The 18,304-nt window shown below is 46.4% G+C and overlaps 1 protein-coding gene across 10 annotated transcripts in view; it reads right to left on the bottom strand.

Moving 5' to 3' along the window:
* Positions 1–475: 475 nt before the first annotated feature.
* The window catches only part of IL15RA (interleukin 15 receptor subunit alpha), a 36,526-nt gene continuing 18,697 nt past the window's right edge, over positions 476–18,304 (bottom strand). For 2 of the 10 annotated variants that reach the window (XM_086334781.1, XM_086334783.1), the window contains exons 2-7: positions 17,011–17,205; positions 15,139–15,231; positions 12,129–12,320; positions 11,528–11,560; positions 3,402–3,471; positions 476–1,322 (exon numbers count right to left, since the gene is read on the bottom strand). In XM_086334781.1, the coding sequence (XP_086190907.1) occupies positions 1,139–1,322; positions 3,402–3,471; positions 11,528–11,560; positions 12,129–12,320; positions 15,139–15,231; positions 17,011–17,205 (767 nt within the window). In that variant the 3' untranslated portion in view covers positions 476–1,138. Of the gene's footprint in view, positions 1,323–3,401; positions 3,475–11,527; positions 11,561–12,128; positions 12,321–15,138; positions 15,232–17,010; positions 17,206–18,304 lie in introns of all 10 variants that reach the window. The other 8 variants (XM_086334780.1, XM_086334782.1, XM_086334787.1 and 5 more) reach the window with 7 other exon arrangements.

The following is an 18,304-nucleotide window of genomic DNA, read 5'->3' on the forward strand; positions in this document are numbered from 1 at the left end:
GAAGGAACACTGAGAGCCCCAGCAGCGGGTGGACTGGTTGCTCTGCCTCCAGTCCACCTCCCCGTCCCGGCTACCCTGGCCATGTGATGGGGCGGCTGACACCTGGTTTACAGTCCCGCCCCTGTACCTGCCCCCATCCGACTCTGTGCAGACTCTGCATGAGTAAATGGGCAAGTCACTTCTCTAGGTCTCAGTTTTCCCATCTGTAAAATGAAGAGCTGGGACAAGGCCCATGATTTTATAAACAAACGTAAACACCAAAGGAGGAAAGAACACAGGAACAGCGTGTGCAGCAGACACGCACGTGCTTCTCACGTAGAAACGCTACCGGAAATTCTCCAAAGCCACAGTCTGACTCGGCTGCAGGCAAGACTTTTTCCTTCTTTCAGAAAAGCTGACCTCAGTCATGCGGGACTCTGCATTCCTGATCTCCTTTTTTTCTTTCTGGTACATTTCTCGTCAGTGATTCTTTCAGTGCAATCTTTTTTTTTTTTTAATTGAAAATAGACATTTTATATTGTTTGTACAAGGAACAAATTTCAAAATACAAACCTTACAATACATAGATATAAAAGACAAGGATATAAATATAAATGCACATCTATAGAAAAACGTCACCAAGTTTTCTTCTTTCTGAATCCTTAAATCTAGAGGAGCCACTCGGCACAGTCTCTCTGCTCCCTTTCCATGCACGCACAGCACCTGGCCGAGAGAAGGTTTTACGAGTTGAAATGCTGGTGTCATCCTTGTTAACACCTCCCAATCCAGGAGGAGTCTTGTAGCTCACTTGGAGCCTCGGGTGTGTTTCTTCTCTTTGTAACCTGCTGGTCAGGCTGAGGAATGGGATTGAATCGAGTGGACAAGCTGTCCTGAATAAATGTCATGATGAAATAAAAGCCCTGATAGGAAGCCCTGAGGCCTTCACTCCCTCCTGGGTAACTGTTGACGGCTGGGACTTTGGGAACTGGGCCTTACGCCCAGGGCGGGCAGGCAAGGCAGGCGGACGGCGGGCATCTGTCCTGAGCCCAGAGAACCCACCGGTAAGGGCGATGCTGGACCTGGGCCGTCGGTAAGATGAAGGCCGGATGTTTCCTCACCCTGGGGGTCTTTCCCCTGGGGCCAGCGCCCCAAGTCTTCCCTAGGTCCTCTCTGACTGGGGAAGAGCTGGGCCTTCACTGCGGCCGCTGCTGGCCTCAGCGTCCCCGGAGCCTCCTAGGCCATGCGGGTGGATTTCCGTGTCCTCCCCTCTGGCATCGGCCCCCGTGGTCATTGGCACACTCTCCATGCTCTCCATCTCAACACCGGGTGTCTGGTGGGCTCGCCTGGAAAGCAGGATAATTGACAGAGAAGATTGTGTCAACAAACAGTTCCTTTTGGACACTCTGATGGAGAGCACCTAGACTGCCTCCACTCACAGGCGGTCTTTAGGTCTTATTTTGCATTTCCACCAAGTTTTACCAGCACTGTGGGGGCAGCTCCCCCCGCCTTGCCAACCCCCTGCCAAAAGGCAGTGGTTCCAGTGCCAGGTGCCATGGGAGGAGTGAGTGACGAGGAGCCTGGCCAAGCCAGCATTGGCAGTCCTGATAAAAGTGATGTAGTGGTTATAAAGCTCACTCAGTCATGTCCGACTCTCTGCAACCCCATGGGCTGTAGCCTACGGGGCTGCGCTGTCCATTGGATTTTCCAGGCAACGGTACTGGAATGAGTTGCCATTTCCTTCTCCAGGGGATCTTCCCAACCCAGGGATAGGACCCAGGTCTCCCGCATTGTACACAGAGACTTTACCATCTGAGCCACCAGGTAAGCCCTGACATTTATTTAGTAAATGTTAAATAAACAAATATAATAATCAGTTCTTGAGAAGCCAGGAGTAGGGGATGCAGAGAATCTTCATCCCACGCCTCCCCACCTGTCACTGGAAGTGTGTTTTAGGTCCTGATTATGTGGACCTGTGGATTACAGTCTGCCTCCTGAGAAGAAGCAAGTTTCAGGACATTGTAGAGTCAACACTCAAGCTCCTTGGAGTGAGGCCTAAACTATAAATCAGAACTCTAGGCCAGTTTATAAAACCAATTTTCTAAAACCCAATTTGTCGAATCACTAATCTACTTAATAACCCATTTGCAAATTAATCAGCTTATGGAAAGAATCAGCTCACCACATGCCCAAGTAGCAATGTTTACCAGTTCTTAAAGATCCATTCATGACTCGTACCATAAATACAGTCAGTGAATATTGCTGTATTCCTTTTAGGAGCATATTTATTGGCCATATTTATCAAATTTACAAATTCTTTTTAAGAATATATTTTTAATGTCTTCTTTAAAAAGATTGTATATTTATTCTTTTTTAATATAATCAGTGAATATATTCTATCTCCTAAGAATAATTCTATATACATTTTATGTAGAAATTATTTAACCGTAATGATATTCTTAAAATCCTTTTGAAAGTAATTTTCTATTTTGCAAATATTTTAGCATTTAGGGGGATTTTTTGATGAATTTTTAAGTAAAATATCAGCTTTCTTTTCTTGATTTCTAGACTCTGAAGTTTGTGGTATTTCTTTTTGCATAGGGTGATATTAATAGCTTTTGAAGATGTGTGTGAATATTTTGATGGCTGTTTTATATTTTGGCTTTGCAGTGCCATTTCGTGGAATATTCATTTTGTCAAAGTTAGGCTCGAAGAGTGGTATAATCTTTATATTGATATAATATTTAGGAAGAAATTTTTGTGACTAGTGATTGAAAGTTTAGTTTCAACACACCTGATATGTCTGGAACAGCCATATCACTATGGAATGGTAAAATACTGGTCACCAACTGATGGAAGTACAGAATTAAGGCTAATATGCTATTTAAGGCTTTTATGAAGAAATGGTAAAAATGCCTAAAGATTAGAAAAATAAAAGCTGAAATTTCAGCAAGTGGCAGAAACAGTCTTGCTGAAATATAGAATTTCTAGTATTAGAAATGCCAAGGCCAACATGTATAAACCTATTTATGGGGACGTGTGCCCGTATTTAACAAGTACATTCAAGAAGAACAATCCGTAAATATATCATACAAATTGCACGTCCATCACATCGGTTACTTGGCACATTCTTTCCCTCTGAATTGGCTTTTGGTGAATTGGCCCCATGCCGTCCATTCATTTCTGGCTGCCCAGATTCTGACCAGTGACCTGCAGGCTGCCTTTGGACAGTGAAGGGAACAGGCCTGACTCAGTGACCACTTGGCCTGGACACCCCTTTTGCCCAGCACAGAGTGGGTGGGAGCACTCACACCTCCAGCCAGGAAATGGTCTTCCTTGGCAAGGGCAGAGCCAGGTCATCAGATGCAACCCTGCTCTTGGGGGAGGAAGCATCTTGTCCAGCATGGGTCTCCTGTGCTACTCACCTTGACCACAGGCAACGTCCCAGAAGAAACACCAGGCATACTACAAAGAGCACGGTGACAGTTGAGACGGCTGCTGGAAAGAGAGCAGAATGAGTTGGCACCCTGCTCAAAGTCCCAGCGTTTCTGAGCCTGAAAATTCTGTACAGTTTACGCTTCTGCAGGGAGATCCAGATGCCTTCCCAACCAGCTCACAGTTACTAACAGATCCTGAGATCCACGCTGTTCTGTCTGTTCTACATCAGGGCAGAGAGGACACTCCTTTCCCGGCAGCACAGCCACAGTGGTTGTTTGGGAGTTGTTAGGGAGGGTGGGACCTTCACGTGGATGCAAGAGGGCTGGGCCCAGGAGCAGGTGAAACAGTACTCTCTTTAAAACACTTGTATCCATCAGAAGCTCCCAGCAGATTTGGCCATTTTGCTTTAATATTGTGAAATCTCCCTGCAAAAATCACCAACGTGCCCTGCGTCTAAGATGACAATCTGGGGCTTCCCTGGTGACTCAGTGGTAAAGAATTCACTTGCCAATGCAGGAGACATGGGTTTGATCCTTGGTCTGGGAACATCCCACTTGCTGTGGAGCACCTGGGCCCAAGTACCCCAACTACTGAGCCTGTGCTCTAGAGTCCGGGAGCCACAACTACTGAAGCCCATGCAGGCCCTAGAGCCCGTACTCCATGAGGAGGAAAGCCACTGCAACGAGAAGCCTGAGCACTGCAACTAGAGAAAGTGCACACAGCAGTGAAGACCCATCACAGCCAAAAATAAACTAAATTTTAAAAAATTTAAGGTGACAACCTGAACAACTGTGGACCCAGGAGTCTCACTGTGGCCCAGGAGGCATATTGATCACCTGGAGCCTTGAGCTTTTCAGACCTGTGCCTAGACAGACAGCCACAGCTGTGTGTGCAAGGACTTGGCCTTCAACTAGAACTGTCCTCAAAAACAGCTAGAGATAGGATGAGGGAACATACCCAGATTTCTACAGGCTAGAAGAGGAAACGGGTGATGTGTAACGGAAGCTTCAGAGAAGACCATTCCTTTTGACTCTAATTTCACTTCTAGAAATGTATTCTAAGAAAAGGGGAAATGCATACACAGGAGTAGTCACTAAAGCATTGTTTAAAATAATTTTTTTTAAATATTAATCTAACTCTCTTATCAGTAGACAGTTAAATGAAATGTGGCATACCCATACAATGGAGTATTATTCAGCTTTTCAAAACTTTGAAATCTACATTTGTTAACACAGAAAGATGTCTACAAAGTCTTAAGTGAAAAAGCTGGTTGAGATAAAAATAAATAAAAGAATTTCCAGTAAGCCACGTATGTGTCCATATACACAAAATAGTCTTGAAGAATATATGCCAAGTATTAAGTAATTCTTTGGGCTTGTAGATAACTTTATTTTCTTTTTTAAAAAGTTTGCATTTTCCCCCACCCCCGATCTTTTTGCAATGACGCTCCAATCAGAAGAGACACTAAAGTTACAAAAACAAGACTACTTTTATTTACCTAAGTAAATAAAACTTAGAAAAGCTATTCCAAAAGAATAAGAGAAAACATGAGAAATTAGTGAACGTTGTTCTGAGCTTCTAAATTTAACATTAATCATCATTATGACTAAAAGACAAATTTCTTAGCAGAGATGTCTTACCCTCCAGTAAACTATTCCTTCACGTTGACTAATCAGGTTGGCATGCATTTACTGTCCACGGAGAGATTTATTGGAAAAGGCGAGCTAGTGTTAACTCTAGTTCCACTTTCACAGTGCTGCTTCCTGTTTCTAACTGAGAATAGAAGCTGCAGACTCAGACTCAAGTACAAAGAGGGGTCCTGAGCCAATGATATGACAAAGCAATCTGAATTCAGCCCCTGGAACTCAGACAGTTGGTTCCTTCCCCAGTTATTTCCAGGCAAATGTAGTAAAGAAATTGAAACAAGAATCACCAAATTTAGTAAAGAGATTGAAACCAGAATCGCCAAAACAGTGGATTAATAAATCAACTGTCATGTTTTCCAACCTTTTATGTTTCCTAGCAGGCTGCGTGGGTTGGAGAAAGAGGAAAAGAGATCTGATGAGACAGAGAAGGGAGGAGGATTAGCTTGAGAGAGGAAGCAGAAGATGGTTATTGCACAGGCCAGAAGGCAGGAGCCCCTGCCTGGCCTTCAGCCTACGGTGATGTTGGGTCTGCAGTGGAGAAGACAGCCGAGGTGGCCAGTGGACCATGTTCAGTGTGGGTGAAGGAGTCCTCTGTAACCACAGTGAGGTACCACCTCATGCCAGTCAGAATGGCCACCATCAACAAGTCGACAGAGAATACTAATTCGTGCCCCCAGTGTTCATAGCAGCACTGTTTTCCAAGTCAAGACATGGAAACAACCCAAATGTCTGCAAACAGCTGCATGGATAAAGAGGTGGTATTTATGTACAGTGTAACATTGCTCAGCCATAAAAAAGAATGAAATTCTATCATTTGCAGCAGTGTGGATGGGCCTAGAGTATATTATGCTTAGTGAAATAGGTCAGAGAAAGAGAAATACTGTATGATATCACTTATATGTGGAATCTAACAAGTAACACAAATGAATGTATATGTAAAACGGGAACAGACACAGAGAAAACAAACTTGTGGTTACCAAAGGAAAGAGGGAAGAGAGGGGGGCAAATCAGAGATAGGGAATTAGCAGATATAAACCACCATACACAAAATAGATGAGCAATAAAGATATACTGTGCAGCAGAAGGGCTTACAGACAATTATCTTGTAATAACATGAATGGAGGGAGTATAATCTACAAAAATGCTGCACACCTGAAACTAACATATTGTTGTAAATCAACTATACTTCAGTTTTTTTTTTTTTTTAATCATCTATTGGTAGCTGGCTATTCTTTTTTTTTTTTTAACTTTACAATATTGTATTGGTTTTGTCATATATCAACATGAATCCGCCACAGGTATACACGTGTTCCCCATCCTGAACCCTCCTCCCTCCTCCCTCCCCGTACCATCCCTCTGGGTCATCCCAGTGCACCAGCCCCAAGCATCCAGTATCGTGCATCGAACCTGGACTGGCGACTCGTTTCGCATATGATATTATACGTGTTTCAATGCCATGAATGGATGGAGTGTAATCTACAAAAATGCTGCACACCTGAAACTAACATATTGTAAATCAATTATACTTCAGTTTTTAAAAAGTGTTCTCTGTGCATATCCAGGGAATCATCATTTCTTGGCAGTACCTTCAAACTAGCTCAGGCAGACGGTAGGGTCTCTGACATGCTGTGTGCCTGCATTCGCTGAAAGCAGTTATGAAATGAGAATGTCAACACCTTAGTCCCTGCCAATGGTTTCTCTTTTGTGTCTTCCTATACTGAGCACATAGGAAGTGCTGGGTTCAGAGTGGGTAATCAATAAATGATTAATTGATGGAATTAAACCATTAAACTTCTGCAAGCTAAAGAACTGGAAAAGATCAGTTTTCATTCCAATCCCAAAAAAGGGCAATGCCAAGGAATGATCAAACTACAGTACAACTGCACTCATTTCACATGCTAGCAAGGTAATGCTCAAAATCCTGCAAGCTAGGCTTCAACAGTACCTGAATCGAGAACTTCCAGATGTACAAGCTGGATTTAGAAAAGGCAGAGGAACCAGAGATCAAATTGCCAACATCCGTTGGATCATAGAAAAAGCAAGAGAATTCCAGAACATCTGCTTTATTGACTACGCTAAAGCCTTTGACCATGTGGATCACAACAAACTGTGAAAAATTCTTAAAGAGATGGGAATACCAGACCACCTTACCTGTCTCCTGAGAAATCTGTATGCAGGTCAAGAAGCAACAGTTAGAACCAGACATGGAACAACAGACTGGTTCCAAATAGGTAAAGGAGTACGTCAAGGCTGTATATTGTCACCCTGCTTATTTAACTTATATGCAGAGTACATCATGTGAAATGCTGGGCTGGATGAAGCACAAGCTGGAATCAAGATTGCCGGGAGAAATATCAATAACCTCAGATATGCAGATGGCACCACCCTTATGGCAGAAAGTGAAGAGGAACTAAAGAGCCTCTTGATGAAAGTGAAAGAGGAGAGTGAAAATTCTGGCTTAAAACTCAACATTCAAAAAACTAAGATCATGGCATCTGGTCCCATCACTTCATGGCAAATAGATGGGGAAACAATGTAAATAGTGACAGACTTTATTTTCTTGGGCCTGAAAATTATTGTGGATGGTGACTGCAGCTATGAAATTAAAAAGCACTGCTCCTTGGAAGAAAAGCTGTGACCAACCTAGACAGCATATTGAAAAGCAGAGCCATCACTTTGCCAACAAAGGTCCATCTAGTCAAAGCTATGGTTTTTCCAGTGGTCATGTATGGATGTGAGAATTAGACCACAAAGAGAGCTGAGTGCTGAAGAATTGATGCTTTTGAACCGTAGTGTTAGAGAAGACTCTTGAGAGTCTCTTGGACTGCCAGGAGATCAAACCATTCAACCCTAAAGGAAATCAACCCTGAATATTCATTGGAAGAATTGATGCTGAAGCTGAAGCTCCAGTACTTTGGCCACCTGATGAGAAGAGTCGACTCATTGGAAGAGACCCTGATGCTGGGAAAGGTTGAAGGTGGGAGGAGAAGGGAATGACAGAGGATGAGATGGTTGGATGGCATCACTGACTCAAGGGACATGAATTTGAGCAATCTCTGGGAGATAGTGAAGGATAGGGAAGCTTGGCATGCTGCAGTCCATGGGGTCACAAAAAGTTGGACACAACTGAGAGACTGAACTGAACTGCAGCTGAAGGACGTGTAAAGTGCCATTTGCTTTTTAATGAGAAATCTGCATGTTGTTGCAGCTTAGGACCATGTCTGGCACAAGATGGGAGCTCAATTTGTATCATTTGAACAGACAAATGATATGATATAGAAGTAGCTCCCTTTAAAGGCTGAGCATGTAAACTGCAGCAGATGTACTTCTGCTCTGAGAGATGGAGGTATAATACAGTCTGAAAGACGAACCCTTCCCCTCGGGTGCACTAAATGGATATGGCAGTGTAAACGCCGTTGTAGCTGACATTCTATCCTTTCATTTCACAACCAGGAATCTTCAAAAATAGCCTAGGTAAGGAGCAGAGACAGACATTGGAATCATCGAATAAGGTTATTGATTACAAAACAAGGCTGCCTAGTGAGTGCATAGATATAGAAGACAGTGAAATGAGGACCATTTCCCTCAACATGTATTAAAATGTTAGAGCCCTCAAACTCCAATGAGTATTTGCTCCCTCACTTATGGAACATTTACTATTTACCATTTTGTTGCACGAAAAGAGCCACTTTTAAAAGTTGTGAAAGGGACTTCCCTGGCAGTCCAGGTTCAGTCACTGGTCGGGGAGCTAAGACCCCACATCCCTCAGGGCCAAAAACCCAAAACATAAAACAGAAGCAATATTGTAACAAATTCAATAAAGACTTTAAAATGGTCCACATCAAAAAATATCTTTAAATACATAAAAGTCATGATAATCATTTACATGATTCATTTTTTAAGAACTGATATTGGTAATACCAGTGGACTGATTAAAACATTAATATCTACTGAGCAACTGCTATGGTAAAGCATTATTTATATCATCTTCCAAAGATGATCAATCAGTGGCTTACTGCTGCAGAAATAGGAGCCCCTACCGACGCCCAAGGTGCCATGAGTGTCCCTGCCTCTTGTAACCGGCGGGACACACTCCTAGGGCCCAGGTGGCTGGGACTGTGTGTGACAGACATACTTTGGAGAAACTGTTCATCACTAAGTGTTTCTAGACACCTACCCACTCCAGTGTTCTTGCCTGGAGAATCCCAGGGACGGGGGAGCCTGATGGGCTGCCGTCTATGGGGTCGCACAGAGTCGGACACGACTGAAGCGACTTAGCAGCAGCAGCAGCAGCAGCAGGGTTTTAGTTTTAATTCCAATCTTCTTAGCCGATAAAACTTAAATGGATCTCATTTTCATGTCTTTGCTGACTAGGCCTGTCTTATAGTTAGTGTCTACATTAAGCAGTCTGGAAGAAAAGAAATCTTATTCATGCCACATAAAAGATTTAAAGTTTGTTTTTTTTTTTTAATCTCTGTATTTCCACAGTTCCTTGAGCAGAGCTATCTTTGCCTATTGTAGATATTCAGTTAATGTTTATTATCTGGCATTTTAGAATAAGGGAGAGAATTTTTGATATTTTAATCCAGTGAAAGTCATGAACTGGAAAGAAATACAGATTAGATCTCATAATAAAATAGTTTGGAAATCCACTTTGGAAAAAAATGGCCCTCAAATTTTGTAGGATTTTTTTTCTTTCAGATATACTTGTACATGGGCTTCCCAGCTGGCTCAGTGGTAAAGAATCCACTTGCCACTGCAGGAGATGCAAGAGACTGGGGGGTTCAATCCCTGGGTCGGGAAGATCCCCTGGAGAAGGAAATGGCAACCCACTCCAGTATTCTTGCCTGGGAAATCTCATGGACAGAGGAGCCTGGCATGGAGTCACAAGAGTCACACATGACTTAGGGACTAAACCAGCGCCACCACCATCCTTGCACGTGTGTGAAGCGATATAAGGTTTTCCAGTTAGTCCTCCTTTGTTATGTAGCCCAAGAATGTAAGCAACCCCAAGGCCCAGTAGGGGTTTTGGCTAGATAAATTTTGGCAAATCCATATATTAGAATATCCTGAGCTGTTGGAAAGAATGAGGTGGTTTTTTCGTCTATTGATATGAAAAAATTTCCAAGACATACCATTAGGTAAAGACAAGATGCAGAATAGTGAAAATAATACACCTACCTGTATCGTGTATCTTCTACATGCTATTTACAGATTGACTCTCTCTGAAGGATACCCTGAAATCTAGTAGCAGGAATTCCTGCCTGCCTGCAGGGGGACTTTCAGTCAGAGATGGGCTTTTTACCGTACAGCCTTTTATAACGTTTAATTGTTAAGCCCAGGGCAAATATTAACAGTTCAAGAAAATGACTAAAAAAATGTAAAAGTCTGTAGAAAGATTAATGTAATATGTGACATAAGGAGAAAAATTTGGTCAGCTCTCTGACTTATTGGCCACCTCTTAAATGATAAACATACTTTTGTTTCAACATCGTTGTCATTAAATGCCACAGTTTTTCCATGAAAACACTCTCCAGAGAGCCTTTTAAAAATATCTTGCATTGGCATATGTTTTGATCATTCTTAAAACCATTCTAATCAACTAAATGCAAAAATGACCAAAGCCACTTGGTTTTTTTCCCAGAACACACTTGATGCAGATAAAATATAACTACAAAAACTTGAATCATTCTCTAGCCAGGAAACTTGTGAATAGAAATTAGAAATTAATTTTTGCCTGCATTGAAATTATAGTTTTTTTTAATCACTGAAAACTTGCATTTCTCCCTGCTTCTGTTTCCTTGCATTTCTTGCATTTCTCCCTGCTTCTGTTTCCTTGCATTTCTCCCTGCTTCTGTTTCCTCCCCTCTCCTTTTTTCTCTCTCTCTTCCCTTCCTCTTTGTCTTTCATTCTTGCAAGCACTTTTCCATTTTCCTCCTTATACTCTCTGGGACTTTCTCTCTCTCCCAGCCTTAAAGTCATGTGTCTTCTGTAAAGATGCCTTTTAGACCAAGGACGAGAACTTCTCGCTGTTGAGTGTATAGTGCTAACTCCCTGTGAAAGATAAGTGCGTCTCATGGCAGAATATCATTTAATCATGTTAACTGGTTTTCCAGTGGGTCCTGAATGAGTCTAGCCCCCAGTTAGTAGGCCTGAACAGCTGCACGAGGGGGCCCTGTGGTGCACCGACGCTGGCTTCTGTACCGATTGCCTGACAGTGAGAACCTACCAACATTAAGATAAATAGCCAACCTAGAATTCTGCACACACTGTAAACAGCACAATCATGTAACTCATCTACACGGAAACACTTCTGAGAGTGAAAGGGGCAGCTGTTGGTGACCACGCTGGAAGAGCAGGCGTAAGTCAGGACCTTCCAGCACCCTGGCACTGAGGTCCCCTGAACATAGACACCACCACTTGATGCAGATAAAATATAACTACAAAGGACCAAGGAAAATACTCACCGGTCACAACTCTGGGATTGTTCTGATATGCACCTGCAGGGAAGAGATTACAGCTCAGTTATTGCCACGGTCCTGAAGGCACTAATTTCTCTAAGCAGGAGAACTCCTGGACAGTTTGGCTCTCATATTAAAGCCTTGAGAGATTCACAGCCGGCAAAATCAGACTAACTTTAGCACAGAACCAGGATCACTTGTTTCCATGCTGAGCCATGCTTAGGAATCAGAGGCACATTTACAGAACATGCAGATTACCCAGAGAGCATGCCCCCATCCCTCACACCGTGATTCCAGATGGCAGAAAGCTTCCTCTGTCCTCCCATGTCAGGAGGAGGCAGATCTTAATCAGATTCTCAGCAAAGGCTCTGCCATGCAACTTAATGTGGGGCAAGACAGTTCTCTCCCCTCTGAAGCAGGGTGGAGCATAGAGCACAGGCCAGAGCGAGAAGGCTGTGGCAGAGAGCAGGAGGCAGAGGGTCACGCAGTCATCCTGATTTTGGATTGGATGGTGTGATGTGATCGGCCTACTCTGGATCTGCACCCGCGTCTCAGAAACAGCCCCCGGGAGCTGCGCTGTCCTCCAGCAGGCAAAGCCAGCACTAACCGGGCGTGTCCTGCAAGGCCGGGTATGTGTGTTCCGGAGCCTTGGCTGCTGTCTGAGCTGGGACGTAGGTGGTCTCCTTACTGACTATCCCTGTGGTTCCCACAGGAGGAGCTGTGGATGGCAGCCTGGAGCCTGGTCCAGTAGCTGGCCTTGTGGCCACTTTGGTGTCTGACTTGGAAGTAAGATCTGGCTCTGCAGGGGGGTGCAAGACATGGATAATGAAAACATTGAGAACAGTGTCTTTTCTCAGCTTCAGAAGAGAGTGGACCAGCACCTCCCGTGAACCCACCCCGGCCAGCCCTCTCCCAGCAAACTCCTCCACAGCTCTGGGAGAAGATCCCTTGAGTGGGCAACATCTTCGTCAGTTCCGAATGGCCAAGAGGCTTTTGTGGACACTAGTGGATTTATGACTATTTATCATGGGCCACATAAGCTAACAATCTCAAAGGTTTGAGTAGAATCAGGCACTGGAGAAGTGGTTACCAGGAGACCCAGCTCAGACAAATGGAACTGGAGATTTCCCTGGTTGTCCATTGGATAAGTATCCACCTGCCAATGCAGCGAACAGGGGGTTCGACCCCTGGTCTGGAAAGATCCCTCATGCTGTGGAGCAACGAAGCCAGTGCACCACAACTGCTGAGCCTGTGCTCTAGAGCCCACCAGCCTCAACTACTGAGTCCATGCTCTGCAACAAGAGAAGCCACGGCAGTGAGAAGCCTGAGCCCTACAACTAGAGTAACCCCCGCCCACCACAGCTAGATAGAGCCCTCACACAGCAGTGAAGAACCAGTGCACCCAAAAAATGAATGAATAAAAATAGTTAAGAAAAGAGGAACTGTACTTGCCAAAGACATCAGGATGCTAATTTTAGTTTACTTTGTACATACTTGCACAAAACTTTTGAAATAAGGGGAACCCGGGATTCAGCCCATCTGACCTTTCGTGAGTGGACATGAGGGATGCGTCCTGGCTCTGCGCCCATCTCTGGGAGGCGGCTGAGCCACCTGCCTTGCGTTGAGGTCCTTGACCTCCTGTCCCTCACCGGCCAGCAGCTGCCGCAACCTGTAGGCTGCAGTGCACAACCCTGCTGTTCTGTTTCCGTGGTGAGTGGGTCTTCCAGGGTGATAATACAGTCCTGATGAGCCCAGCCCTGGAGGGGAAGCTGTGACCACACATTCCGGGTTATCCGGCCCCTGGTTAGGGCCTCTGCCCCACGCTCTCCCAGCCACGTGCGCCGGAGGAGTCACTGTGCCCTTTCACCCTCTGTCGGCACCTCGTAGGGCCTAGGCGCTCTGCAGACCATGCTTCCCCTGACTTGGAGCAGGCCCATGAGGTGCCCTGGCCACAGCACCCACCCTGGAGGTTACACTCACACCTGAGATTTCCCTGCATGGCTGCAATCTGCCAAGTGCTTGGGGCATGAAGGCCAGGCTGAGGGAGGTCCCTCGAGCCAGGTGTGACTCGGGTCAAAGGGGTTGTGGGCACCCCAGCCTCTTCTTCCTGTTTGTCATTGGCTCAGTAACTGGAAGGAAACCCTTGCTCCACCCCTCCACCTTCCCTTCAGTGATGGTGCTCAGCCCTGGCCCCCTGAGGGTCGCAGGAGAGCTTCTGGAACTCCAGTAACCAGGTGCTCCCCATCCACCCAGAGTTCCAGATCTCAGAGAGCATCCTCAGTTAAGAACTGGCTCTCTGGGGAGGCAGCCCGAGAAGCGCTGTCAACCACTGTGGGATGGCTGCGCCTGGAGGGAAAGGAGGAGACGGGGCCAGGAGAAGCCTGGCACTGGGGCTTCCCTGATGGCTCAGTGGTAAAGAAGCCACCTGCCGACGCAGGAGACGCAGGTTTGATCCCCGGCCCAGGAAGCTCCCACATGCCGCAGGGAAACTAAACCTAGACTCCACAACTAGTGAGCCAGCGCACTAGAGCCCTCGAGCCACAACTCCTGATCCACGAGCTGCAACTTCTGAAGCCTGGGCGCCTAGAGCCTGTGCTACCACAGCAAGAGAAGCCATAGCAATGAGAAACCCATGCACTGCAACTCGACCATAGCCCTTGCTCACCGCAGCTAGAGAAAAGCCTAAGCATCAACAAAGACCCAGCACAGCCAAAATAAATAAAAAATTAATGAAAACCTCACACTGGGTAATGGGCCACAGAGAATCAGGAGTCAAGAGAGGGTGTCAGAAGACACAGGGCAAGTCTTTCCAGGATATTTTGCATCCAAGAGCTCAGATTTTCTTAACAGTGCAGAGGAAACTAGGGTAGAGTTTCCTAAGACTCGGTCAAAATGCAGAATCCTGGCAGCTTTGTGCAAGCGTGTGTACCGAAACAATCACGGGTAGGGTTGTTGGGAGATGGTGTGCTTGGGTCTCTCCCAGTTCTGCACATCTCGCCAGTGGAGGTCCATCTTTTCAAGGATGCTTAGATGGCCTTGGCAGGTGGAGATAGTACCTCCCTCGGAGCACAGGGCAGATGTGTTCACACCAACATTAAAACATCAGGTTCCTGCTCAGGCTCCCTCCTCTCCAGGGATGTCTGCCGCCCACACGGGCACCTGCTTAGGCCTGTTTAAGGCACGTGTGGACGAGGGACTTGATGAAACCTGCCGGTGGCCCCGCTGCCTGCAGTGCCAGGCAAGAGAGTCCTCCGTCTCTGATCCAGGAGGATTGGGTTTTCTGCCAGTGCCCATGAGGCCCAGGAAGGCTGATACGCAAGGTGGGCAGAACCTCAGCCCCCACCCCCCCATTCTCGAAGCTACACATCTACCATGAAGTGTGATCTGGCCTAGTAAGAGTGGCTTTTAAACCATTATGAAGTGTGCACCCATGAAGCCTGGTTATCCGGCAACTTTGGCTTAAAAGAGAAAATGAAGCTAATGTCAGTTCTTATCCTTGACATGAATAAGGGGTGTTTGCGGTGGAATCCCGGCAGCGGTCCACAGATCTGCAGGCTCTCTGTGGACCTGAGGGCAGCCGAGGATGGGAGTCCTGAGAAAGTCTGCGGCATTCCTACCTTTTCCGGAGGGGGTGGGGCTCTCTGGCTCTGGGGTCAACCCTGTAGGCGCTGCTGTGGAGGGTGGCCTTTGGTGACTCAGGGAGGGGTCTCCTAGAGAGAGGATAACCACACGGCATTTATGATCCCAGGGTGGAACCTGGGGTGGCTTCAGAACTGCATGTAGATAAAAGAATAATAATAATAAATGTATACTTTAAATAAATAATACATTTATAATTTAAAGTGGACACATCTGGCCACCCAGGCCTGGCCAGACACACAGGAGATAAACAGCTGTTTATCTGCAGTTCCCAGTGCAAACAGAGTGCAAAAGTTCAGAGGCAAGTGTCTTATCTTTGGCTAGAATGATAGCAATGACATCAACTCAGCTTTTTAACGCTGGCTTTTGCATGACAAAACAAATGATTACTCAATGGATTGTTCTGGGCACAAGTTGTTGGGGAAATCATGGAGGGAGTGGTTAGTAGTAAAAGGTGGGGCTTTGGGGGCTAAGACCTAAAGGTTCCCCTAGTCTTTGGTTCTAAACATCTATGATTCTAGGCTTACCCCATCTTTCATTCCCCCAACCCCACCCTGCAACCCACCCTGTTCAGTTCAACATCCTTGATTCATTCACCCAGAGGAATTGGAACGTTGAGGAAATGCCCACTTTCTCTACAGTAGGAAGCCCTGATTTTTGCCCCTGGACTACAGTTCCAGTGGGTCCCTGGGCTAGACCAAGGAAAACAGCCATGCTCTCCCCAAAGTTACTGCTCAGACCTGGCCTCGCCCAGCCCATTCCCATGGGCCCAACGGTCCATGCGATGGGCACCCTGTTCCCAGCCCAGCGATGCTTCTGCTATAAGCAGAATGCCTGCCTGGCCTCTGAGCCCTGCACGGCGGCCACGCGGTGGGAGGGCAGGGGCTCAGGGTGATCTCAACACTACAGATTCAATAGGAGACGCTTTTCAAGGAGTCCCCCAGCCATGAATCTGCTCTTGAACAACCCCGTTTGTCTGCTTTCCCCGGAAAGGAGCTGAGAATGTCCGCAAATCTTACGTGAGAACATGTCCCACCTGGACACACACCATGTGTGCAGTAACTATTCAACACATCCTTCTCTTGGAAGACTATGGGTTGCTCTTTCCTTCTCTAGAGTACAGGGCTTAGTCTTGCTGAAAATAACACTGCTGGCTTCCACTCTAAGATTCTTTGACTTCTCCTGGCATGGTTATCCAGCTGTGGATTTTTTTTTTTTTTAAGGTGGGGGAATCCCATAGATCTCTCTTCATTCTTGGTCTGGAGCTCTGGCTGGATCCCAGACAATGTCTGGGCCAGGAGGTCTCTGCTCCATGGGTCTCCCCACTTCTCTCAGGGCAGGTATCAACAGGGGAGGAAGGGCCGTGATTTCCCTGTGGGCTGTCCCCTGGGGAGGAATTGGGCAGCCCTCCAGGGAGCAGGGTGCTATGAGCAAACACCTCTGTCTATAGCCCAGTTCTTGCTTCTGTGATCTAAAGCACTGATGGTAATAATAGTTAATATTTACCAGAGTTTGCTTACTCCTCCTGCAACCCACAATGTTGAAAAGGACCTGATGAATCAGGCCCATTTTATTGATGAAGAATCAAAAGATCGAAGACATTGAGGCCCTTGCCCAAGGTCTCATGGGTGGTTATGTGGCAGAACCAGGATTTGAATCCAGAACTGTGTGGCCCCCAAAGCCCATGTAGTTCCCCCTCTTTGAGCTGTGTTTAGAGGCCCATTGGTTTATTTAGCCTCAGTCCTCAACCCAGACATGTAGGCTCCCTCATCAGCTGCCCATACTGCGGTCTGCTCTCTGCGTGGCCATGGCAAAAGGGGTGGAGGGACAGTACTGGGACAGCCACTTACTGATGCACTTGAGGTTGGGAGTGGTCCAGTGGGCGACTTTCGCGGTCTCGTTAAACACACATTGGGTCAAGCTGGAGGTCCCAGCTTTACGCTTGAAGCCAGAATTACAAACATACCGCTCCCTGGAGTTGATGCTGTAACTCTTGACCTGGATGTCTGCATGCTCCACGGATGTGGGAGTCGGGCAGGTGATGCCTACAGAAGCGTAGAAGAGAGAGAAAATGTGAGCAGATTGCAGCTTGCTCTGCAGGATGCTTGTGTGGAAGTCAGTAACTTTAAACCCAAGGGACCCTGGGGATCCACCCCCCAGATTCAAGCATGTGGAAGATGTCGAGTAAGGGCACCCACCATCTAGAAGTGGTCCAGGATCTTTCTTTAAGAGCCAGCCACTGAGCATCACTAGAGCCTGGGGGTCATCAGTGGAGACCCCTCTCCCTGTCCTCTACCCCCATGTCTCCAGCCTCCGTATCTTTCAAACATATCCACCTCTGTCTCTCTCCTACCCTGAACAACAGCAAAAGGCTCCAGATTGCTACCTTTAACAAACCTTCCATTTCCACAAGGCAGCTGGCATCATCTTCATTTTTTAAATAGTTTATGTATTTATTTCTTTGGCTGCCCCAGGTCTTGGTTGTGGCATTCAGGATCTTTAGTTGTGGCATGTGAGATCTTTAGTTGCAGTATGTGGGATCTAGTTCCCCCACCAGTGATGGAACCCGGGACCCCTGCACTGGGAATGTGGAGTCTTAACCACTAGACCATCAGGGGAGTCCCCAGCAGCATCTTTATAAATGCATATTTGATGACTTCACTTTTTCCTGGTTGCCCACTGCCATCTTTCCTAAGCTGAGTTTAATGTCACTTTCTTAGGAAAGCCCTCCCTCACCCCTGCAGTCACCTGAGTCCCAGAGTTCTGTGTCCTTTTCCTCTACAGTGGGTTCCATCCACAGCTGTATTTAAGACACGGAGCCTTCAAGAAGGCTCTGCTGGCCCCGTCTGCCTCTCCAGCTACTCTTGTCTCTGGCCACACTGGCCTTTGGCCCATCACCACCCCCCATGCCTTCACCATGCCCCCTGCCTCCCCCCATCCCACCCTTCCTAGCTTAGTTCAATGTTACTTCCTCAGGAAAGCCCTCCCTCACAAGGGTCCTCAGTTCTTACAAGGTGAGGACCCAGCCAGGTTACCACCTTTCCTCCAAAGCGGCCTCCTTTAAGACTGAGTCCCATCCAAAGCCAGGAAGAGTTTATTGCAGTTAAAGTTTCAAAGCAAGATTTTCCTGTAGCCACTTGAAAT

Source organism: Bos grunniens, chromosome 13 (genome assembly GCF_055505025.1).
Source record: "Bos grunniens cultivar Pamir isolate PY7600 chromosome 13, Bosgru_T2T1.0, whole genome shotgun sequence".
Classification (NCBI taxonomy): Eukaryota; Metazoa; Chordata; class Mammalia; order Artiodactyla; family Bovidae; genus Bos; species Bos grunniens.